Genomic DNA, 25,977 nt, shown 5'->3' on the forward strand with positions numbered 1-25,977 from the left:
ATAGATTCCTGTGATATTGATTTTTACAACAGATTTTATCACAGATACCTGGAACATTGATCTTTACAACTGATTTTATCACATATACCAGGAATATTGATAGTTACAACTGATTTTAGTCTACCTGACATTTATTTCAAATAATCACAGGAATGAAATTAGATTGCAAATTTTTGAATACTTCAGATATTAAACTCTAAATATTTTACATATTTAAAATAACCATTGATCATGTTCAGTGCTTCTAACATTTACTATAACCACTGATCACTGTTCTGTGTTACTAACATTTAATGAAAACTTCTCAAATTACTTTTTCTGGCATGGTATTAAACATATAATTCGATTAAATTACTAAAAATAATGTTTGGAACAATCGTACCAATTCTGATTCTTGTACAATGAACAAGGAGAACAAACTGGTCACTTACTTGACTTTGGATTAAGGTCACAGACAGTAGTACCCACAACAGTCAAGCCTGACATTTCGGCAGCTCTGGCAACCGCACTGGCAAAATCAGCCTCAGTCAGGAATGAACCATCGCCAGAACTACAGGTGCTTGATCTTACACTGCTACAGTCTGTATTACACTGGTCTGTTATTGTGGCCCAATGATCTGTAACACAAAGTAATAATATTTGAACAACGTTTCAGATGAGTACAGAACTAATGCAGAATATAGAACTTTCTAAAATTTAACACAGGACTTTAGTTTGACTGCTATAGTCCCCCCATCTGTGTCTCACAAAATTTAATACTGAACTAAAGTTAGATTGCCATAGTCCTTCAGTCTGTGTCTCACAATACTTAATGAAGGACTATGGTTAGACTGCCACCATCACTCTACCTGTGTTTGACTGATATGTGGCAAAACAATATGTTATCACAAGAGAGAAATATTTACCATCATTCGGATCCTCCTGACACCTTGTCACTTCAATGTCCGACTCTGTCGCATAATCTGCATCCTCAGAAATTGGGGAGTCTTGACTACGGTACCTGTCTAAATTTGTGTTGATATTCTGACCAGTTCTGAAAATGACATGGAATAAGTTGATTAACAGGACTGTACGGAATCTCAATACATAATACAGTCGTTAGTTGATTAACAGGACTGTACGGAATCTCAATACATAATACAGTCATTAGTTGATTAACAGGACTGTATGGAATCTCAATACATAATACAGTCTTTAGTTGATTAACAGGACTGTACGGAATCTCAATACATAATACAGCCATTAGTTGATTAACAGGACTGTACGGAATCTCAATACATAATACAGTCATTAGTTGATTAACAGGACTGTACGGAATCTCAATACATAATACAGTCATTAGTTGATTAACAGGACTGTACGGAATCTCAATACATAATACAGTCATCAGTTGATTAACAGGACTGTACGGAATCTCAATGCATAATACAGTCATCAGTTGATTAACAGGACTGTACGGAATCTCAATGCATAATACAGTCATCAGTTGATTAACAGGACTGTACGGAATCTCAATACATAATACAGTCATTAGTTGATTAACAGGACTGTACGGAATCTCAATACATAATACAGTCATTAGTTGATTAACAGGACTGTACGGAATCTCAATACATAATACAGTCATTAGTTGATTAACAGGACTGTACGGAATCTCAACACATAATACAGTCATTAGTTCAGTCTACTTACACAAGGTGTTCACTTCCAACTGAACAAAAGTGTAGTTCACCTTCAGTTACATGTACTCTTATACTGCAGTTTAAAGTCCTATGAAAGTGTCCATCAAGCATAAAACAGCCAGAAAAATACAGCCTGTTATTTTGACTGAGTGAGAGACAAACTGAAGATTAAGCAAATGGGTCCGACTGACACATGAAGAGATACAAACAGATGTATGGGTGAATGGATACAAACAGATGTAAGGCTGAATGGATACAAACAGATGTATGGGTGAATGGATACAAACAGATGTATGGGTGAATGGATACAAACAGATGTATGGGTGAATGGATACAAACAGATGTATGGGTGAATGGATACAAACAGATGTATGGGTGAATGGATACAAAATGAACAAGATATTGACTGATGAATGAAAAAGATGAACTCATTTGATAATAGTGATTTAACACCCAACAGAGAGAGAGTGAACACATCAAAGACACAACAAAGTACCAGGTACCACATAGCTATTATTCGGTAGAGGTGATAGGTACAACACAGCCATTATTGTGTAGAGGTGATATGTACCACACAGCCATTATTGTGTAGAGGTGATATGTACCACACAACCAATATTGTGTAGAGGTGATGTGTACTGCATAGCCACTATTGTGTAGAGGTCATATGTACCAGATAGCCATTACTGTGTAGAGGTGATATTAAATACTAATACTTCCATAGAATTTCATTCCCTTTGTATCTTTGATGTGCTCTCTCTCTCTCTCTCTCTCTCTCTCTCTCTCTCTCTCTCTCTCTCTCTCTCAGGTCTTTATCTCTGTTAGTAAAAATGTTAGTCTTTTTCATTCATCAGTCAATATAGTGTCCTTCAAAATACATTCTATGACAGTCAAATTAATAAAAAAAATCCTTTAAAATACATTCTATGACCAGTCAAGTTAAAAATGTAAAATTCTTACAATCTACAACCAGTCAAGTTAAAATGTAAAATTCTTAAAAATACATTCTATGACCAGTCAAGTTAAAACTATAAAATCCTTAAATACAGTTTATGACCAGCAGAGTAGAAAAAAAACTAAAATCATTAAAAATACATTCTATGACCAGCCAGGTTAAAAAAATAAAATCTTTCAAAATATGGTCTATGATGAGTAGAGTAAAAATATATAAAATTCTTAAAAATACAGGGTCGGCAAATACAGAGAAAACTTGGTAAGAAGACAATACAATACCTGTTTGGATGGTACAAGGAATTATTTAAACACGACTGGTCTCCCACAAGACTTGACAGTGATGATTGACATGCCCTGTCTACACAGGATCCATCTGGACCCCTACTTGGGTCCATGTTGGAGGGATCTACACACTGCTGGCAGGGAGGGGCTGGTGGGGCTGGACCTGGGCCCCATTGACTGTCACTAAAAAATCTAAAGTCCTCCCTTTGGGGAACTATTCTGTATTGCTGAAAACATGGAATATTGGATTCCTGATCACTCTGTGAGCCCCTACTTGGGGTTGTTCCCCTTGTGGAAGAATTGTAGTTTGTAGGGGTGCCCCTGGTGGGCTGAGAATGGTTCACATTATTCCCTCGTGGTGAATGATTGTGAGAATATACTCCACAAGTTCGTGAGGGACCACTGTTTAAGGTGGGAGTCCGTGGGGACTGAGTCCTTTGTATGTACTGCCTAGGAGAATACGGCCGCATATCAAAATATTTTTCAGATTGGCATCGCGGACACTCATTGTCTGAATACACTGGCATATTCCAGCTTGAAACAGGAGTTTGTGAATGTGGAACAGGACATGAACATGCAGACAGCTTGGAAAAAGACACTGGAGAAATAGGACTTCTATTCAAGTTGGCACGGTCATCTCCATGAACCTCAGAGTATGTGGGTGGAGGATTACCTCCCCTAAAATCCATCTCACTAGGGGGTGGATGCTCTGGAGGTGGAGGTAGAAGCTCTGCCCAATTCACTGTAGTTTGCTTGTTTGGACCCAGAAGCTTGCTATTTGTCTTCTTTCTGTGTTTTAGAAGAAGTCCATTTTCATCTGAAAAGGAAAATTAATTAAAATTTAAAACATGGAATAACAAAGTCTAAGGACACCTGAAGGACAATTAAAGAATATATTGAATGTAAGAGAACGATAAGAAACAACAAAACAATATAAGACCTGTCAAACCTAAATATGTTGAAAAACAGTTTCCTAGTGATGTGTGAGCTTGTGATATACTGGCTAGTGATTTGTTAGCTGGCATTATGCTGGCTAGTTGTAAGTTAGCTCATGATATACTGGCTAATAATAAGTTAACTCATGATATGCTGGCTAGTGATATGTTAGTGATATCCTAGCTAGTGATATGCTAGCTAGTGATAAGTTAGCTCATGATATACTGGCTAGTGATATACTGGCTAGTGATATGTTAGTGATATGCTGGCTAGTGATATGTTAGCTTGTGATATATTAGCTAGTGACATGTTAGTGATATACTGGCTAGTGGTATGCTGTCTAGTGATATGTTAGCTAGTGTTATACTGGAAAGTATTACTATATTAGCTAGTGATATACTGTCTAGTGATGTGTTAGCCAGTGATATACTGGCTAGTGATATGTTGATGCCTCATGCCTCATACATATACAAAATTACACATATATTTTATTCCAAACTGGCAGAAACTTTTTTTATGTGTTGTAAAGGTATGTCAAAATATCAAAGAGTTTGTTCCATCAACTTGGAACAAAACATGAATGGAGTTCTGCATTTACTACATATCCACACTTTCCAAATACTTCAGCCATAGAGTGTGAACATATTTTAAAACATTGGGATGAATTGAAGAGTCTGATTTAGTCCATCTCGAAATTTTGATGCATGGATCTTGGTAAAAACACCAGAATAGCTCCAGTCTGGCTGTGTGATATGGAGTGATGGACTGAACATTGATATTACATGCTAGATTAAATGGGTTTGTTAATAGTCTCAACAGTGTGCACTATTAAATTGGTTATGTAATAATCTTAACACAGTACAATATTAAATGTGTTATGTAATAGTCTTAACACAGTAAAATATTAAATGTGTTATGGAATAGTCTTAACACAGTACAATATTAAATGTGTTATGTAATAGTCTTAACACAGTACAATATTAAATGTGTTATGTAATAGTCTTAACACAGTACAATATTAAATGTGTTATGGAATAGTCTTAACACAGTACAATATTAAATGTGTTATGTAATAGTCTTAACACAGTGCAGTATTAAATGGATTATTTAATTGACTTAACAAAGCATAATATAACAATGTCTATAAAACTACATTTTTGAAACCAAGAATTTGAAGATGCTATTCTAATCAAGGCCAATTTCACAAAACAAGTAAACAGTCATACTTGGGTTGATTCAGACTATTGGGTGAACACAAAACAAGTAAACAGTCATACTTGGGTTGATTCAGACTATTGGGTGAACACAAAACAAGTAAACAGTCATACTTGGGTTGATTCAGACTATTGGTTGAACACAAAACAAGTAAACAGTCATACTTGGGTTGATTCAGACTTGGGTAGACACAAAACAAGTAAACAGTCATACTTGGGTTGATTCAGACTATTGGTTGAACACAAAACAAGTAAACAGTCATACTTGGGTTGATTCAGACTTGGGTAGACACAAAACAAGTAAACAGTCATACTTGGGTTGATTCAGACTTGGGTAGACACAAAACAAGTAAACAGTCATACTTGGGTTGATTCAGACTATTGGTTGAACACAAAACAAGTAAACAGTCATACTTGGGTTGATTCAGACTTGGGTAGACACAAAACAAGTAAACAGTCATACTTGGGTTGATTCAGACTATTGGTTGAACACAAAACAAGTAAACAGTCATACTTGGGTTGATTCAGACTTGGGTAGACACAAAACAAGTAAACAGTCATACTTGGGTTGATTCAGACTATTGGTTGAACACAAAACAAGTAAACAGTCATACTTGGGTTGATTCAGACTTGGGTAGACACAAAACAAGTAAACAGTCATGCATATGTTGATTCAGATCTAAAATGAATGACTCTAGGACTTATCAAATCTGAATGATTCAGAGAAATACATGTAATGTTGGTCAACTGATAATCCAAATAAGCAATGTCCTGATCAACGAGATTGTATTTTTGTTGGATGGTTACCTGTTGTGTGGCTCCCACTATCACTGGTTGGACTCTGCATAGGATCATTGCCATCTTGGGGACCACCTTGTGAAAAAAACATCAGGATAATCATAAGACAAGTAAATAAATAAAGTCAAAATAAAAGGCTAACTGGTGACTTTGACAGAAATACTATATACTTAGGAAGTTTGTGTAAAGTACTTTGCCACATAGTTATTTCAGTCAGGAGGGGTTCTGCAGATCTGTCTGCACACTGTGTTATGATGATACCACCACCCACCCTACATCTACAAAATCTTAATGTTGCTGCTATTCTTGCATGCACATTTAAGTCTTGTATTATCCTGGTGTATTATCTTGTATGTATTATCCTGGTATATTATCCTGTATGTATCATCCTGGTGGGAGAAAATAAAAAATAAAATACATAAGCTCTACAGTATTTTTTACAATTGATCATGAAATGCTTTATTTCATAACCATTATAACGAAATATACTTAAAGCAGATTCAGTTTTTAGCATCAAAAAGTAGTTCATAAAACAGTTTATTCAAAACAGCTGAAGGTGGTCCCATAATTGCAATATGACCAATTATATTACCTGTTGCATGAAACATTCATATTAATTGCAATCATTCTGTAAAATCTGAGAAACCTGCATAATATCAAAAATAGATCATAAATTTGTCTGGGTTCAAAGTTATCAGGTGTTGCCTTAGGATAACATGTACATCCTAACAATGTTACTATCTATAGCATAAATATTATAACACTGTTAGCATGAATGCTATGACCTAATTGGCTGTGAAATTACTTTATATGGCTATGGACTGGTGTTATGTTGCATTGACTATCATTACTAAGAAATGAAGTTAATCAGTGAGTAAAAATTTATCAAATTATGAGTTGCCATGGTAATTAAGAAGTTGACTTGCAAAATCAGTAATTGCATTTATTACAATCAAAAGTTATAACAGATCTGAGTGTTAGGTCGGCTATTGTCAGTAATTGTATGCATTTATCACATTAAAAGTTAAAGCACATACTAGTGTTAGGTCGGCTATTGTCAGTAATTGTATGCATTTATCACATTAAAAGCTAAAGTACATACTAGTGTTAGGTCAGCTATTGTAGGTAATTGTATGCATTTATCACATTAAAAGCTAAAGTACATACTAGTGTTAGGTCAGCTATTGTAGGTAATTGTATGCATTTATCACATTAAAAGTTAAAGTACATACTAGTGTTAGGTCAGCTATTGTCAGTAATTGTATGCATTTATCACATTAAAAGTTAAAGCACATACTAGTGTTAGGTCAGCTATTGTAGGTAATTGTATGCATTTATCACATTAAAAGTTAAAGTACATACTAGTGTTAGGTCAGCTATTGTCAGTAATTGTATGCATTTATCACATTAAAAGTTAAAGTACATACTAGTGTTAGGTCAGCTATTGTCAGTAATTGTATGCATTTATCACATTAAAAGTTAAAGTACATACTAGTGTTAGGTCAGCTATTGTCAGTAATTGTATGCATTTATCACATTAAAAGCTAAAGTACATACTAGTGTTAGGTCAGCTATTGTCAGTAATTGTATGCATTTATCACATTAAAAGTTAAAGCACATACTAGTGTTAGGTCGGCTGTTGTCAGTAATTGTATGCATTTATCACATTAAAAGTTAAAGCACATACTAGTGTTAGGTCAGCTATTGTCAGTAATTGTATGCATTTATCACATTAAAAGTTAAAGCACATACTAGTGTTAGGTTGGCTGTTGTCAGTAATTGTATGCATTTATCACATTAAAAGTTAAAGCACATACTAGTGTTAGGCCGGCTGTTGTCAGTGTTGGAGTCACTACTGGCCACCTCTGGCTTGTGACAACTGTCTGCTGAGCCTTCACTGCATGGGATGTATCCATGGTTAATTGGACGGAACATATGGTCCATGCCCTGAAATATAATAAACACTGACAAAATTAACACTCACTAATACTGATTATTTCTGCAGGACAACCTTTCTTCTCATCCAATGAACAGAATTGAAGTTCTAAATGCCATGATATGTTACAAATGCTTAAGCATCTCTTACAAGCAAATTGGGATCTAATCCATGTTACATAAACCCTTTAGTGGGATCTAATCCATGTTACATAAACCCTTTAGTGGGATTTAATCCATGTTACATAAACCCTTTAGTGGGATCTAATCCATGTTGCATAAAACCTTTAGTGGGATCTAATCCATGTTACATAAACCCTTTAGTGGGATCTAATCCATGTTGCATAAAACCTTTAGTGGGATCTAATCCATGTTACACAAAACCTATAATTGGAATCTAATCCATGTTGCATCAAACCTTTAGTTGGATCTTGTTCCTGTTACATAAAACCTATAACTGGGATTTAATCCATGTCACATAAAACCAATAGCACAACTGTGCCTCATTAAGCTATGTACCCAAGCTGTGTTACTTCCACTCAGTGGTTTTACTTTTTTTTCCTTTTATTTATTTTCTTGAAATTTGCTTAAATTTTATAAAATGATAATGGCATTGTACATGTTCCAATAGTTTAACATGGGTTTCATAAAAATGAAAATGTTCAAGTCAGTCTTCATGAATCTATGATCCAGTCACAAGTTATATTTTGTTGTTTTTATCCTGATTAATTCTTTAACAGATTTTTAATGATGGAAATTGAGCAAGAGAAAATGCTTATAGTGTTCAGACTGGCAGATCTGTTAAATATAATGTAAAGTGGAATAATTCATCAGACTGGTAAATCTGTTACATATAATGTAAAGTGGAATAATTCATCAGAGTGGTAAATCCATTACATATAATGTAAAGTGGAATAATTCATCAGACTGGTAAATCTGTTACATATAATGTAAAGTGGAATAATTCATTAGACTGGTAAATCTGTTACATATAATGTAAAGTGGAATAGTATCTTTTATTGTTTATCTTGTCTCTTACATACCTGTGTTCTTTGTCTCATAATATTCTGAGACTCAATGAGGGTGGTGGTGGCATATGGAGCAACAGGATCTGCTTTCTGGTAAAAAGTTTTAAGCTCTGGAAAGCTGCTGCTTCCAGCAGTGTTATAGATATTGTCATCATGTGTCCCCACTTCCTTCTTCCCTTGTAGAAAGGCATTCAGCTCTGGTGAGAGTCCCAAATCTACAAGATGTGCAAAAGTGTGCATAAACAATGGGCTATCAATAACTGGCTTGGCACAGTCAAGTTGTACAACAATCTGTTACACAGTTAAAAAATCTGGCTTGGCACAGTCAAGTTGTACAAGAATCTGTTACACAGTTAAAACATCTGGCTTGGCACAGTCAAGTTGCACAACAATCTGTTACACAATTAAAAAATCTGGCTTGGCACAGTCAAGTTGTACAAAAATCTGTTACAAAGTTAAAACATCTGGCTTGGCAGAGTCAAGTTGTACAACAATCTGTTACACAGTTAAAAAATCTGGCTTGGCACAATCAAGTTGTACAACAATCTGTTACACAGTTAAAAAATCTGGAATTTTATTTTGGACATGATCAGTGGCATATTTTTTACTGGAAACAAATGATGAAAGATTGTTATTTTTGGCATTGTTGTTATTTTTGGCATTGTTATTTCTGGCATTGTTGTGAATATTATGCTAACTATATACAAAAATCTTGTCATCAACCAAATGCACAGACCAAAGTTTTGCTCCCTTTCAAGATTGTTTTCATTCAGTTTGAAATAGTACTGGTCCTTTTAAATATTGTTTCCACTTAGTTTTACATAGTATTAATCCCTCTAAAGAGTGATTCCACTTAGTTTTACATAGTATTAATCCCTTTAAAGAGTGATTCCACTTAGTTTTACATAGTATTAATCCCTTTAAAGAGTGATTCCACGTAGTTTTACATAGTATTAATCCCTTTAAAGAGTGATTCCACTTAGTTTTACATAGTATTAATCCCTTTAAAGAGTGATTCCACGTAGTTTTACATAGTATTAATCCCTCTAAAGAGTGATTCCACTTAGTTTTACATAGTATTAATCCCTTTAAAGAGTGATTCCACTTAGTTTTACATAGTATTAATCCCTTTAAAGAGTGATTCCACGTAGTTTTACATAGTATTAATCCCTTTAAAGAGTGATTCCACTTAGTTTTACATAGTATTATTCCCTTTAAAGAGTGATTCCACTTAGTTTTACATAGTATTAATCCCTTTAAAGAGTGATTCCACTTAGTTTTACATAGTATTAATCCCTTTAAAGAGTGATTCCACGTAGTTTTACATAGTATTAATCCCTCTAAAGAGTGATTCCACTTAGTTTTATATAGTATTAATCCCTTTAAAGAGTGATTCCACTTAGTTTTACATAGTATTAATCCCTTTAAAGAGTGATTCCACTTAGTTTTACATAGTATTAATCCCTCTAAAGAGTGATTCCACTTAGTTTTACATAGTATTAATCTCTCTAAAGAGTGATTCCACTTAGTTTTACATAGTATTAATCCCTTTAAAGAGTGATTCCACGTAGTTTTACATAGTATTAATCCCTTTAAAGAGTGATTCCACTTAGTTTTACATAGTATTAATCCCTCTAAAGAGTGATTCCACTTAGTTTTATATAGTATTAATCCCTTTAAAGATTGTTTTATTCAGTTTTACAATGTGTTACTCACTTGCCTGTTCCCAAGTCTAGTACTGTAACATTATATGTGTCTGTGTCCAAGTCTAATATTGTAACATTATATGTTCCTGTGTGCAAGTCTAGTATTGCAACATTATCTATGTCCATGACATAGTCTAGTATTATAACATTATATGTGTCTGTGCCCAAGTCTAGTATTGCAACATTATACAAGTCTAGTACTGTAACATTATATGTGCCTGTGCCCAAGTCTAGCACTGTAACATTATATGTGCCTGTGCCCAAGTCTAGAATTGTAACATTATCTGTGTTTCTGCCCAAGTCTAGCACTATAATATTATATGTGCCTCTGCCCAAGTATTACAACATTATACAAGTCTAGCACTGTAACATTATATGTGTCTGTGACCAAGTATTACAACATTATACAAGTCTAGCACTGTAACATTATATGTGTCTGTGACCAAGTATTACAACATTATACAAGTCTAGCACTGTAACATTATATGTGTCTGTGACCAAGTCTAGAATTGTAAGATTATATTCATAAGCGCACAAGTCTAGTATTGCAACATTATACAAGTCTAGTATTGCAACATTATACAAGTCTAGTATTGCAACATTATACAAGTCTAGTATTGCAACATTATACGAGTCTAATATTGCAACATTATACAAGTCTAGTATTGCAACATTATATGAGTCAGTGGCCATGTCAAGCATTGTAACATTGTATGTGTCTTTGTAATGTTTTAAGTTGCTTACTATATGTTTAATGTTGCTTACTGCCTGTTTAATGTTGCTTACTGTATGTGTTATGCTGCTTACTGTTTTATGTTGCTTACAGCATGTTTATGTCTAGTATAAAATTTGTATATTTATATATTTCATGTTGATTTTATATAAAATAAAAACTACAACTGGAATGAAGTGAAATATGTAACTTAAGAAAAGGGGTTCATACATGTTCTATATCACCAAGTAATCTTTATTTAAAGGTGTCTACTATGGCAGGGTTTTACTTTACTTTATGATTAGAAATTATCATAGGTGATATAAATGTGAATTTTGTAAAATTAAAATTCCAAATAATTACAATGAAATTTCATTTGACCCTATGGAAGAAAAATATGTGCAAATCTATTTTTGTCATTCAGCAGGACTATTTTTACTGCTACCCAAAATGTCTTAATTATTCTGTATTTGTCTACAAGATAACAATTTTTTTATTTTTTATTTAATGTAATGAAATGTAAATAACATTCACCACTAACAAAATGTATTGACAACCAAGTCAAAATAAAATAATTTTTCCCTATGGATATAGCAAAGCAAAAATTAAATAGCTGGAACTTCACATAATATAGCAAAGTCAAAAAGATATAGCAAAGTCAAAAAGATATAGCAAAGTCAAATGAAATGGAAAGTACTTCACAGAATATAACAGTTTAGTAATGTTTTACAAATCTGTCATTGCTGGCAAGCTATTTTGTGTGGAATGAAACATATGATGATGGTTTAAGAATACTGCAAAATAAGCATAATTAAACAATCCATTCCAGGAACAAAAGAAAAGATCTAGACCAAGTTTCTATTTCTACAATATCTAGAACAAAAGGAACCAATTATATCTTGACTACGCCTACCATTCGTACAGTGTAAGTTGGGGTCCTTGGTGCCATAGTTCCCGTACAGCATATTACTACTGAAACGAAATTACAAAGATACTGTCAAAGGAATACCTATTTCAAAGATACTGTCAAAGGAATACCTATTACAAAGATACTGTCAAAGGAATACCTATTACAAAGATACTGTCAAAGGAATACCTATTACAAAGATACTGTCAAAGGAATACCTATTACAAAGATACTGTCAAAGGAATACCTAATTATACAAAACTAATTAGTCAATTATGATACACCTGTAATTATTGATAAACTGTCTTAAAGTGCAAGATATTGTCAATTTCACTAATTTGACTGCATTCAATTACAGATGTGACCATGGGATTGGATTACATGTTTTTGTAACTTTAGGACAGATCTGCTGTTGCCAACATAAAACTGAAATATTTCTGTTTTTCCATCTGTTGCAATAATATTAAATTGTTGTTCCCAAATTGTCTTGTATGAGTCAATTAGAATGAACCAATGTAAGAAATGGCTACAAAATACACTTATTCTTATGTTTCACAAAAATTCCATTTTAAAAAAATCTTACCTTTCACCTATCTTGTGTTTTGGCTCTGCAATAAAAAAAATTGTTAATTGATTAAATTTTCATTTAAGTTTTGTCTTATAGTTCATCTTAAGCAGCAAATTAAATGCAGATTATTTACAGATAAATTTACTTAACTTTACTTCTTCAAACATTTTTCAATAATTAACATAGTGCAGCATTTGTTGAAGAAGATATACATGTATGAGATAGAAATCTTTCTTGACTTTTCTTAATCCATTTTCATGGTTCCATTATGAAGTCATGGTTCCATTATGAAGTCATGGTTCCATTATGAAGTCATGGTTATATTATGAAGTCATGGTTCCATTATTAAGTCATGGTTCCATTATGACGTCATGGTTATATTATGAAGTCATAGTTCCATTATTAAGTCATGGTTCCATTACGAAGTCATGGTTCCATTATGAAGTCATGGTTCCATTATGAAGTCATGGTTCTATTATGAAGTCATGGTTTCATTATGAAGTCATGGTTATATTATGAAGTCATGGTTCCATTATGAAGTCATGGTTCTATTATGAAGTCATGGTTCCATTATGACGACATGGTTCTATTATGAAGACATGGTTCCATTACGAAGTCATGGTTCCATTATGAAGTCATGGTTCCATTATGAAGACATGGTTCCATTATGAAGACATGGTTATATTATGAAGTCATGGTTCCATTATGAAGTCATGGTTCTATTATGAAGTCATGGTTTCATTATGAAGTCATGGTTATATTATGAAGTCATGGTTCCATTATGAAAAGTCATGGTTCTATTATGAAGTCATGGTTCCATTATGAAGACATGGTTCCATTAGGAAGTCATTGCCTGCTAAGTGTACTCCATCATTAATCACCTCAAGCAAGGACATTTCTAATACCTGCACCTTAAATATATTGCTAAACTTGTAAACCATAATTTTGATTAAAAAACTTTCTGAAGTTTTTGAAAACCTGCTTATGCACTATGGTGTTTAATTTGTTTGTGGTGTTTAATTTGTTTGTGGTGTTTAATTTGTTTGTGGTGATTAATCTGGGTGGAAAAGAAAATGTTCTTTCAAATCTGTCACGAAAACAAGACCTGTATTTATCTGTACAACTTAGTTTTGCAACAGGAAGAAAACAGAGGAGGCAGAAGAGAAGAGGGAGACAGCAGAGAAGAACAGAGGCGTAGCTGGGGGGGGCAGGGGGATACATATGTCCCCGGGCGCCAAGGTACAAGGCTTATAACGTTACATTATAATAAGTAAACAAGGGTAATATTAAAAAATGTGATTAAACGGGGAGGGGGCTGGGGCGCCAATTTTATAGTTTGTCCCCGGGCGCAAAATATCATAGCTACGCCTCTGGAGAAGAATGGGGAGAATGGGGAGGCAGAGAAGCAGTAGGAATGGAAATAGGAGTCATATACTCAGAGTTTAAAATTTCAACACCTACCCCCTGTATAATATCTCTTCTCCTTCATTTTCTTTTTCTGTTTCTTCTTTTTGCACATCCAGATGGAGAATACACACAGTACCAGCCAGAGTGTGCCTCCTATGGTCCCAATCAGAACACCAATAAACCAGGGCTCCTTCATCAGGTCAGCATGCTCAGATCCTATGGACAGACAAATAGAGAGTGTAATGAACTACCCAAGAGGCCAAAGTAGGCCTGACATCATTCACTTTACTGACATCTGGCTAACAGCCAAATGCAAGACAAAATTACCCAAGATATCTGGGACAGTAGGTTGCTTTGCATTAAAATTTATTCTAATGCTGCTGACTGCAGGTGTTATGAAAATAAAAGAAAAAAATAAATTATTTCAGGGTATCTCTGGATCTTCTTTCTTCATCCCCATCCAATGCCACATCAGTATAATCCCTATCTGATGCCACACCAGGATAATCCCTATCCAATGCCACATCAGTATACTCCCTATCCAATGCCACATCAGTATAATCCCTATCCAATGCCACATCAGTATAATCCCTATCCAATGCCACATCATTATAATCCCTATCCAATGTCAGATCAGGATAATCCATATCCAGTGCCACATCAGTATAATCCCTATCCAATGCTAGATCAGGATAATCCATATCCAATGCCACATCAGTATAATCCCTATTCAATGCCACATAATTATAATCCCTATCCAATGCCACATCATTATCCCTATCCAATGCCACATTAGGTTAATGCCTATCCAATGCCACATCAGTATAATCCCTATCCGATGCCACATCAGTATAATCCCTATCTGATGCCACATCAGGATAATCCCTATCCAATGCCACATCAGTATAATCCATATCCAATGCCACATCAGTATAATCCCTATCTGATGCCACATCAGGATAATCCATATCCAATGCCACATCAGGATAATCCCAATCTGATATTGCAAGGCCTCTTTGCCAGGATGTTCTGTGTCCAAGTTTGTGATAACTCTATCAAAAGTTTTTTCATAGGTAAAGTTGTGTAAATGTTTTTCAACTTGTAGTGTTGAATTGGCATCATTTGTACACAATGAAAGCACATTATGTCAAAATTCTTTGTCAGATTAGATCAAATTAACCAGACTAGCATATTTTCTATGAATCTGAAAGGTCTTCATGCTGTGATGCTGTCAATCAAAATTGGTCAAATTCTATACAGCAGTCAACTTCTATACAACAGTCAGTCAAATTCTATACAGCAGTCAGTCAAATTCTATACAGCAGTCAACTTCTATACAACAGTCAGTCAACTTCTATACAGCAGTCAGTCAAATTCTATACAGAGTCAACTTCTATACAGAAGTTAGTCAAATTCTATACAGCAGTCAACTTCTATACAGCAGTCAGTCAAATTCTACACAGCAGTCAGTCAACTTCTATACAGAAGTCAGTCTAATTCTATACAGCAGTTTTAAAACAAAAATATCATGAAGAGCAATATTTCATGGCAGATCTGTATCACTTGTACAGACCTTAATGGTCTTCGTGTCAGAATGCATTCTGTCAAGTTAGATTCTATTCAACAGTTTGGAGAAGTTGTTTGTTTAAAAGTTTCTCTGTTTTAAGTAACAGTGCCATTAATTTTTGTTGAGTCAGTATCATTTATATAAATCCAAAACATTTTCATAACAGGATGAGTTCTGTGAAATATAATCCCAAGAAATTGGTCATGAACTGTGCCTCAAGACCAATTCAAGGAAAAAGGTCATGAACTGTACATCATGCCCAATCCCAAGAAGCTGGTCATGAACTGTATGTCAAGACCCCAATCCCAAGCTTCCATACTGACAATATTTATTAGGCTCGATATGATTAAGTGTATACTTTAGTTCTATTTCAAAATCCAAAGAGAGTGGGATTTAAATGGAATTGAAATAAAATATAAGTAAAAACATTTAACACTCATATAAACCTAAGGTATGAACAGACACATGGTAGGACAGAAAATATGGACACAAAACTGACTGCTAAGTTGAGTGGGCTTGACAAAAATAAAATTGTAGTCGGTTTCATAGTCCAATTGACAGACACAGTTCAATTAGCAATGGAACGAGATATGGCCATTTTTATCATGCAATTGACATATAGAATTCAATTAATATCAGGAAATTGTGACCCCATTTCACAGTCCACTTCACTAATACAATTCAATTAGCACCTTCAGGAAATATGGCAACATTTCATAAACAAGAAATTGGAAGAACTTAGGAATGCTGATTAAAGAAATAGGATTATCACATTCTTTGTAAAGTTATGCTACTGGCCTTTAAATTGCAAAAACAATGGAAATGGGAAAGGAGATATCCAAAGCTGATTTGTTACTGGTTTATCTAAAAATCTGGCTTTAAAATGAAATTCAATTATCCTGCCTCTCAGCAAATGGGAAAGACTAATTAATTGCCTTGAATATTTGATTCCAATTAATGCAAGGATTAGTCTACCATATTTCTTGATAAAATGTCACAACAATAATGACTTTTCAGTAAAGAGTTACATACAAGCAAGCCGTTCTCATCTTATCTCTTTATATTGCACTCCAAATTTAATATAAACAAAAGTGGACCATAGAGAGGCATAAAATGAAAAACTATTAGGTTATTTGTTTGAACTGTCAGTTAATAAAAAAGAAAGAATGGTACCTGATTAATGATACTAGCAGTAAATGAAATGGCTAAGGTGATGACCCTCTTGAAAGAAGAGCCCCACGGGTAGGACTTAATATCCTGAATCGTAATTTCACTTCCATACTAAGCCGCTTGTCAAAATTCTAATTTGCTTGAGAAAACATCTTACCCTGTGTGAGTGTTCCTATTGTTGTGGTGTCGGGGCTACTATGGGGTTTGTCAACAATGTATGTCTGATCCCCTGAAGACAAAAGAACATGTTGTAGGTATCAAAATGATATACATTCAATGTCAGTTTGATTTAAGTTTGCATCTGACAGATATACATCAGGTCTCTCAATGGTAAATCTTCTTACAAATTTTGAAAAATAAGTGGGATTTTTAAACTTTCAGTGGAGACCAATTACAAATAGGTCCTAAAAATTGTTATGTTTGTTTTAGTCTTGAAGTGAAGATATTGTCATATATATAACATTATTTTCCCATGTCATAATGGGCGCTGATCTAGCAGGTATATATTATTCATATCGATCTTTCCACGAACATTCCTATAACTAATGGGAACAGTCAGACTACAATGCACTATGATGCAGCTAAAACAAATTTCCATTGACTGAAAAATGTGTAGTAATTTATCTTGGCTAAAAAAGGAACTAGTGATCCCAGATTGTATAGGCCAACAAGAAAGACCTGTCATTTTAACCTTACATTGGAATATCAACTACTTACCATATATACTCACTTATAAGTTGAACCTAACTGCAAAATTCATAGACTCAGATCTACCGTTGCATAAAGCACTGGCAGATCTGTGTCTGTGCAGTTTGTCTGGAGTAATTAGTAGAACAAACAACATAGACCCCAATCTGCAGGCACATTATACTATGACAGATCATGATCTTTGCTGTTTGCAGTTTGCCTTGACTTATCACTGAGTACATATGATAGACAGAAGAAAAACAATTTTGACCGAATTCCAAAAACAGAAGTGTTAAACATTGATACAGAAATATCAACTGATGCTTTGGAGGGTCAGTCACTATATGAAGTTTTGTTGTTGTTGTTGTTCTAGGGTTTAACGCCATTTTTCAGCACAAGATAGGCTATACATGGCGGCCAGTATGACTGGTGGAGGAAGAACTCTAGAAAACCCAGGGAAGAACCACCGACCCACGAGAAGCTACTGGCAGGCTTTCCCACGTACCGACGCTAGCCGAGCCTTGGACTCGAACCACGCAGACAGAGGTGAGATGGCAGTGATCCGGAACGGAGAGCGCTTTAGACCACTCGGCCACTCGGGGCCCCTATGAAGTTTTAAAAACGTACTTCTCAAAAACTTCTATGTTGTGATTGTGTGTATTTGTATTACCAAAAGATGAAATATTAAATTTTGAGTGGGAGTACATTTCAGAAGAAAATGAAAGACTTAACATGATGTTTAAAAATCTACATGTCGGACATTGGAGTTTTGTTACTAATCCCATGTAACAAGAATGAAAACTGACAAAACAAAAGGGAAAGAGAAATACAAACTAAATATTAAAAGACTTCTAAAAAGAGTCTAAACATGTCCAAATAAAATCTAAACATGTCCAAATCAAATCTAAACATGTCCAAATCAAATCTAAACATGTCCAAATCAAATCTAAACTTTGCAGAATAGTTTTAAAAAACATGTAAAAATAAAGTCTGAACATGTCAAATATAGCCTACATATGTCATAATTATGTCTAAACATGTAAAGATAAAGTTTAAAAATGACAAAATAAAGTCTAAGCATATCAAAATAAAATAAAACCTTTTGAAACAGGGACATTTTATAAGGATTTAATAACCAAAATGAAGTGTAACAAGAGTAATCAATTACATGAGAGCCAGTTTTTAAAAGGAAGCAGTTCAGAAAAAGATTACATTCCCCTTGGTTGTGCCTCATTTAGCTGTTAAAAACACTACATTAAGGCATGATGCAAATGACTGTCACCAGCGGGTCTAATGAATTCAGCTCTCCAATTTAATGAATTAGATAAAATGCTGAAAATGGGTTTGATTATAAACACTGCCCTCCCATCAGTGCAATCATAACTTCATTTTGATTAATTAGGTCACAACTCTCTGACTTCAGACATTGGGCATGATGCATTGTGAAAATAGAAAGCTACACTGACTGTACAGATAATAAAATAATGATAAATTAGAAGGGCACACTGACTCACTATAAAATGTCAGATTATTAATAATTTTCCTCTTCATTCAATCCTTATTATGAGGTATTTATATGAAAAGTAGAAAACAAATTGACAAATGTGGATAAGTTGACCCTACATGATACAAGAGTCTGCTTCTTTTAAACATAATTGTTTTTCACAGAATTTATGTAATTTAAATCATGTTATTGAAAATAAGCTGTCACATGCAGTCTCTCATTGATAAAAATTTATTACCAAAATATAATTTATACAAATTTAAAACAAAATGTGGCAGCAATATATATATATATATATATATATATATATATATATATATATATATATATATATATATATATATATATATATATATATATATATATATATATATATATATATATATATATATATATATATATATATATATATATATATATACTAGCCTTAAATAAAAGCAAAAATTGATTATCTTCTATTACAGAATTTAGATCATGGCACAAATTACTGGCAGGCAGATGTTGCTAAAACTGACATGTAAGAAATTCACAAACCATACATATCAATTTTGTTTATGTTGCTACTTGGGCAATAAAGAACATTCCCAATTGTTATATATTATATGACATAGAATATATATTAAAAATGTCTTCTGTTAGTATCGATCAAAGTTAGATTTTGCTATGCTAAAACCTGTTTTCTTTATCACTAAGGAGTTTTGCTTTCACACATTGTTCTAATGTGTTTGTTTGAAATGCCTTATCTCTTTCCTCATGTGAACTTTCAAAGCTAGGGCAGATGATTAATAAAGAAAAACATCAGGTGTCCTCACTTCCCTGTCATTATTGTTTTGCAGCTTGCATTACTTAGAATCCCAATCTTTCATCCATTATTCTAAATAACCTAAACGCTTTAGTATTGTTATGTGTTAAATTTTACAAGATTAATTAGTCATTTCATTACATCCAAGCATAAAAACAATGTATTGAAGAATGGAAAAATACTTTCCATATCACCACACTCAGTCCCCTGGTGTGACGGCAGAATTTCCACCTAATACAGCTATTGAAAGAACCCTCTCAAAATGGCACAAGCTAATACTGGGTAGTGATTTACAGTGTGTGAGAAGTATGCAAAAAGCCCCATGGTGCCAATATTAAATGCAGTTTTCCAATTAGGTCCATTAACTGCAGTTGGCAAACCTATTACATAAATCAATCATTACTTTAAAATGGAGTTAAATCATTTATCCATTCAGTTACTCCCTTTTTGTATGGAAAGTGCATATTTTGAATTGTTGAAAGATGAATTTGAAAGGTTTCAAACTCTTAATTCTAAATGCAGACATCTGTGCAGCATGAGTGGCAACTTGCCCTTTGGATAATGATGTCAATTTCACTTGGATAAAATTACCCTGGCAATTCATGACACATTTCTATCAGCAAAGATGCCTGCACTTGTTGAATATAGCACTGGTAACAAATTGCTACAAGATGACATCAGTGGGATAGGGGTAAGGGGAATATATTATTACAAGATGACATCAGTGGGATAAGGGTAAGAGGAATAAATTACTACAAGATGACATCATTGGGATAGGGTAAGGGGAATAAATTACTACAAGATGATATCAATGGGATAGGGGTAAGGGGAATAAATTACTACAAGATAATATCAATGGGATATGGGTAAGGGGAATAAATTACTACAAGATGACATCAATGGGATAGAGATAAGGGAGAATAAATTACTACAAGATGACATCAATGGGATAGGGATAAATGGAATAAATTACTGCAAGATGACATCAATAGGATAGTGATGTACTTAAATGTCAAATTTGTAATTGGCCCTAAGCAGTACAATGACAGGTACCATGACAGCTACCATGGAAACCATATTTTGTCAAGGCCAGTGGAATAGATTTTCAGCGGTGTAATGACCTCTCTTATATAAGGAAACTCACAGTAATTAACAACACCACAATATAATATCACTGCAAAAATATAGACTCAGTATGGTATGCTTGGTATTGTAAATATGGATTTGTATGGAAGAACAGTTTTCCATTGTGTAATAGTTTTGTATGGCATAATGGTTTTGTATGATGTAATGGATTTGTATGGTATAACAATTTTGTATGGAATAAAGGTTTTGCATGGTATAACAATTTTGTATGGAATAATGGTTTTGCATGGTACAACAGTTTTGTATGGTACAATGGTTTGTATGGTATAACAATTTTGTATGGTATAATGGTTTTGCATGGTATAACAATTTTGTATGGTATAATGGTTTTGCATGGTGCACAGTTTTGTATGGAATAATGGTTTTGCATGGTATAACAGTTTTGTATGGTATAATGGCTTTGTATGGTATAACAATTTTGCATGGTATAATGGTTTTGAATGGTATAACAGTTTTGTATGGAATAATGGTTTTGCATGGTATAACAGTTTTGTATGGTATGACAGTTTTGTATGGCATAGTGGCTTTGTATGGTATAACAATTTTGTGATGCATAATGGTTTTGCATGGCATAACAGTTTTGTATGGTATAATGGTTTTGCATGGTGTAACACTTTTGTATGGTATAATGGCTTTGTATGGTATAACAATTTTGTATGGAATAATGGTTTTGCATGGTATAACAGTTTTGTATGGTATAATGGCTTTGCATGGTATAACAATTTTGTATGGTATAATGGTTTTGCATGGTATAACAATTTTGTATGGTATAATGGTTTTGCATGGTATAACAGTTTTGTATGGAATAATGGCTTTGTATGGTATAACAGTTTTGTATGGTATAATGCAGGGGTGTCAAATTCAATCGCTCAGCGGGCCAAAACTCAAATCACACGTAAGGTTGCTGGCCAAACAGGATAAACATTCAATAAGCGGAAAATTAAACCTTTTTTAAACATTAATATAAATTAAAACAGAAAAAAGTTTTAATAATAAAAAATCATTGGCATACCCATTTTCGCTCTTATGCCAATTTGTCAGAGCTGGATGCTTGGCAAGGCTGCTAATTAGGGAATTTGATTTGCACTTTATATCGCAGGGCCATTAAAAAATATTTTTGCCTAAAATTCTCTCTCGGGCCGGATATAATTGTACGCCGGGCCTGATGTGGCCCGTGGGCCTTGAGTTTGACACATGTGGTATAATGGTTTTGCATGGTATAACAGTTTTGTATGGTATAATGGCATTGCATGGTATAACAATTTTGCATGGTATAATGGTTTTGAATGGTATAACAGTTTTGTATGGAATAATGGTTTTGCATGGTATAACAGTTTTGTATGGTATAACAGTTTTGTATGGTATAGTGGCTTTGTATGGTATAACAATTTTGTATGGCATAATGGTTTTGCATGGTATAACAATTTTGTATGGAATAATGGTTTTGCATGGTATAACAGTTTTGTATGGTATAATGGCTTTGCATGGTATAACAATTTTGCATGGTATAATGGTTTTGAATGGTATAACAGTTTTGTATGGAATAATGGTTTTGCATGGTATACCAGTTTTGTATGGTATAACAGTTTTGTATGGTATAGTGGCTTAGTATGGTGTAACAATTTTGTATGGCATAATGGTTTTGCATGGTATAACAATTTTGTATGGAATAATGGTTTTGCATGGTATAACAGTTTTGTATGGTATAATGGTTTTGCATGGTACATCAGTTTTGTATGGTATAATGGCTTTGTATGGTATAACAATTTTGTATGGTATAATGGTTTTGCATGGTATAACAGTTTTGTATGGTATAATGGTTTTGCATGGTATAACAATTTTGTATGGAATAATGGTTTTGCATGGTATAACAATTTTGCATGGAATAATGGTTTTGCATGGTATAACAGCTTTGTATGGTATAATGGTTTTGCATGGTATAACAGTTTTGTATGGTATAATGGTTTTGCATGGTATAACAATTTTCTATGGTATAATGGTTTTGCATGGTACAACAGTTTTGTATGGTATAATGGCTTTGTATATTATAATGTTTTGTATTTTATAATGCTTTGTATGGTATAATGCTTTGTATGGTAAAACAATTGTATATGGTTCCTGTTGTATAATGGCTTTGTATGGCATAACAGTTTTGTGTGGTATAATGGTTTTCTACTGTATAATTGCTTTGTATGGTGTAATAGTTTTTTTTAAATGGTAAAATGGTAAATGAAAGACCCTGACCATAAAATATCATTGACTGATATGAAGGGTTGCTTAGCTTACCAACAATATACATGTAAGTGTGGCTGTACTGTCCCATCCCTGTTTTGGTTGTAGCAGCCATTTTGATCCTGTAACGCTTTCCAGCTTCTAGATCACTAATGGTTGTCTGCAGAACTGTGCCATTCACTGTTTTACTGCAGTTATGAGCACCGTCTTCACTAAAACAATGAATCTGAAACAAAACAATGTGCAAACAGGAATTTACTCACCAAAAAGAAGCTCACTTCAAGAGCTGACAATTTTCAGGCTGGTACTGAGGAAAAAGACATAAGTCACTCATGCCTGAAGATTAGGTCAAAAGGACCTACTTTTAGTATGGTTGGATAACTCTCTTTGAAATAAACAAAAATAACAGTCTTCACCTGTAGGTGAAAGAGTCCAAAATACTGAGGGTGTAACAAACAGATAGCTGAAAAAAACAAAAGCCATTCAAGCATGCAAATTAGGTTACAATCATCTAGTTTTAGTATGGCTGAGTTATTATTTTTTAGATGTCTCCACATGCCAAGTTTCATGAGTATAGGTGAAATAGTGAAAAAGAAAAAAACAGAAAGATGAAAAAATGGAGTCATACTTTAAAGCTAAGACTGTCCTGACTAGAACCATCCAATCTTAATTTTAGAGTGTTACTTTATAACTAAGAATGTCCTCACTGGGATCATGTCACATTAACTTTAGAGTGTTACTTTATAACTAAGAATGTCCTCACTGGGACCATGTCACATTAACTTTAGAGTGTTACTTTATAACTAAGAATGTCCTCACTGGGACCATGTCACATTAACTTTAGAGTATTACTTTATAACTAAGAATGTCCTCACTGGGACCATGTCACATTAACTTTAGAGTGTTACTTTATAACTAAGAATGTCCTCACTGGGACCATGTCACATTAACTTTAGAGTGTTACTTTATAACTAAGAATGTCCTCACTGGGACCATGTCACATTAACTTTAGAGTGTTACTTTATAACTAAGAATATCCTCACTGGGACCATGTCACATTAACTTTAGAGTGTCAATTTATAGCTAAGGATGTCCCCACAAGGACCACATAATATTAACTTTAGAGTGTTACTTTACAACCAAGGATGTTCCCACTAGGACCATGTAACATTGACCTTAGAGTGTTATTTAAGAATGTCCCCACTAGGACCATGTAATATTAACTTTAGAGTGTTACTTTACAACCAAGGATGTTCCCACTAGGACCATGTAACATTAACTTTAGTGTCAATTTATACTAATGAATGTCCCATTAGGACCATTTAACATAAACATTAGAGTGTTACCTTATAACTAAGAATGTCTCCAGGAGGACCATTGTTTGGTGCCTTCCACTCCAGACTTAGCCCTGTGTCACCCTGCTTATGAATACTGATACCATCTGGAGGCTCAGAGAAAACTGAAATAATTTAGTGATACATTTCTGTCAAAATGTTTAACAACTTTACACTATTTTCTGAAAATGCTGTATTTCAAAATTGATTAACAGATGACAACACAAAATTTCTATTCATGACTTCTGACAACAACAAAAAAACGAAGTTAAAATTAATTGGTGTACTCAATATTTACATTATCTGCTAATTATAGGTTTGTTGGAACATCAATCTTGAACCTTTTTGTTGCCATGGTTTAAGAGTGATAATTGGAACAATAAAGAGTAGAAAAAAAGTCTGTCAGTAACATTAATTAGTTTCAACTCCAGAACAGAGCATATAATATCGATCAAGCAAAGGACCCATATAAAATTTTACATCTTTTACTTTGTTCTTCCAATAAAAATCATTATGTGTCCTAATTCCCAATAAAACATCTTTCTGTTTCGTAATTTCCAATAAAACTTCATTCTGTGTCATAATTTCCAATATCACATTATTTTTGTCATAACTGCCTATAAAAAATCATTGTGTCATAATTTCCAATAAAACAGCATTCTGTGCAATAACTTCCAGAATAATATCATTCTATGTAATAACATCAAGTACCAGTGCCTAAAAATTCAAGTAATAGTGCATGTGAAGGCCATATAAAATTCCTAACCAAATCAGTATATACTGTATTTTGCTGTCTGTGTATACAGTATTTTGAACAGCTGGTATATCAAAAATGTAGTATGTCAAAGCATTTTATTTATTCATTTTTTAAATTTCAGTAACTAGAAAGTTTCATAAACAAACAACTGATTTGCAAATTTCAAACCCTCCATCCTAATAATAAGTGTTATTCATTCAACATACATGGAATATCAGAGTGTCATGCAATTTAATAAAATTGCATCTCTCATTGCTGTGATTTCATGCAAATAGGTAAATGAATGCAGCCCTGTCAAACCTTACCCGATTCTTCTGTCTGTACTTTCAGTGGGTTGCTACAGCGAGACTGCACGTTTTGGCAATATGCCATGACACACATCTCATACCAGTTGTAACCACTCAGACCGGTTATCGTGTATGACGTTTGGGAATACGGGACCCTCTCAATCTTCATCTCTCCATACTGTTTGTGTCGAATGTCCAAAATGTGCTTGTAGCGAACATAGAACCCATCAACGATATCTTGGCCTTTTAAAATCTGTGAGTAAATTAGACCAGACAGTATAAACTATTACAACTACATGAAAGATTATGTTAACAGACACTTTATGATTAGGATTACTAGCAACAATGACATAGCAATGACA

General features: G+C 33.8%; 1 protein-coding gene across 5 annotated transcripts in view; it reads right to left on the reverse strand.

Moving 5' to 3' along the window:
* The window catches only part of LOC149796089 (roundabout homolog 2-like), a 354,790-nt gene that overhangs the window by 15,855 nt on the left and 312,958 nt on the right, over positions 1 to 25,977 (reverse strand). For 3 of the 5 annotated variants that reach the window (XR_016422486.1, XR_016422485.1, XM_089965998.1), the window contains exons 14-26: positions 25,634 to 25,868; positions 24,584 to 24,696; positions 23,292 to 23,463; positions 17,024 to 17,095; positions 14,184 to 14,345; positions 12,738 to 12,762; positions 12,161 to 12,219; positions 8,845 to 9,044; positions 7,684 to 7,813; positions 5,876 to 5,941; positions 2,916 to 3,735; positions 906 to 1,033; positions 432 to 617 (exon numbers count right to left, since the gene is read on the reverse strand). Coding sequence is in view for 3 of the 5 variants with exons in the window: in XM_089965998.1 (XP_089822124.1) it covers positions 432 to 617; positions 906 to 1,033; positions 2,916 to 3,735; positions 5,876 to 5,941; positions 7,684 to 7,813; positions 8,845 to 9,044; positions 12,161 to 12,219; positions 12,738 to 12,762; positions 14,184 to 14,345; positions 17,024 to 17,095; positions 23,292 to 23,463; positions 24,584 to 24,696; positions 25,634 to 25,868 (2,368 nt within the window). In the remaining 2 variants the exon portion in view is untranslated. The remainder of the gene's footprint in view (positions 1 to 431; positions 618 to 905; positions 1,034 to 2,915; positions 3,736 to 5,875; positions 5,942 to 7,683; positions 7,814 to 8,844; positions 9,045 to 12,160; positions 12,220 to 12,737; positions 12,763 to 14,183; positions 14,346 to 17,023; positions 17,096 to 23,291; positions 23,464 to 24,583; positions 24,697 to 25,633; positions 25,869 to 25,977) is intronic. The other 2 variants (XM_089965999.1, XM_089966000.1) reach the window with 2 other exon arrangements.

The sequence above is a fragment of the Sinohyriopsis cumingii genome, chromosome 7 (assembly GCF_028554795.1).
Source record: "Sinohyriopsis cumingii isolate HCF-2022 chromosome 7, ASM2855479v2, whole genome shotgun sequence".
NCBI classification, from domain to species: Eukaryota; Metazoa; Mollusca; class Bivalvia; order Unionida; family Unionidae; genus Sinohyriopsis; species Sinohyriopsis cumingii.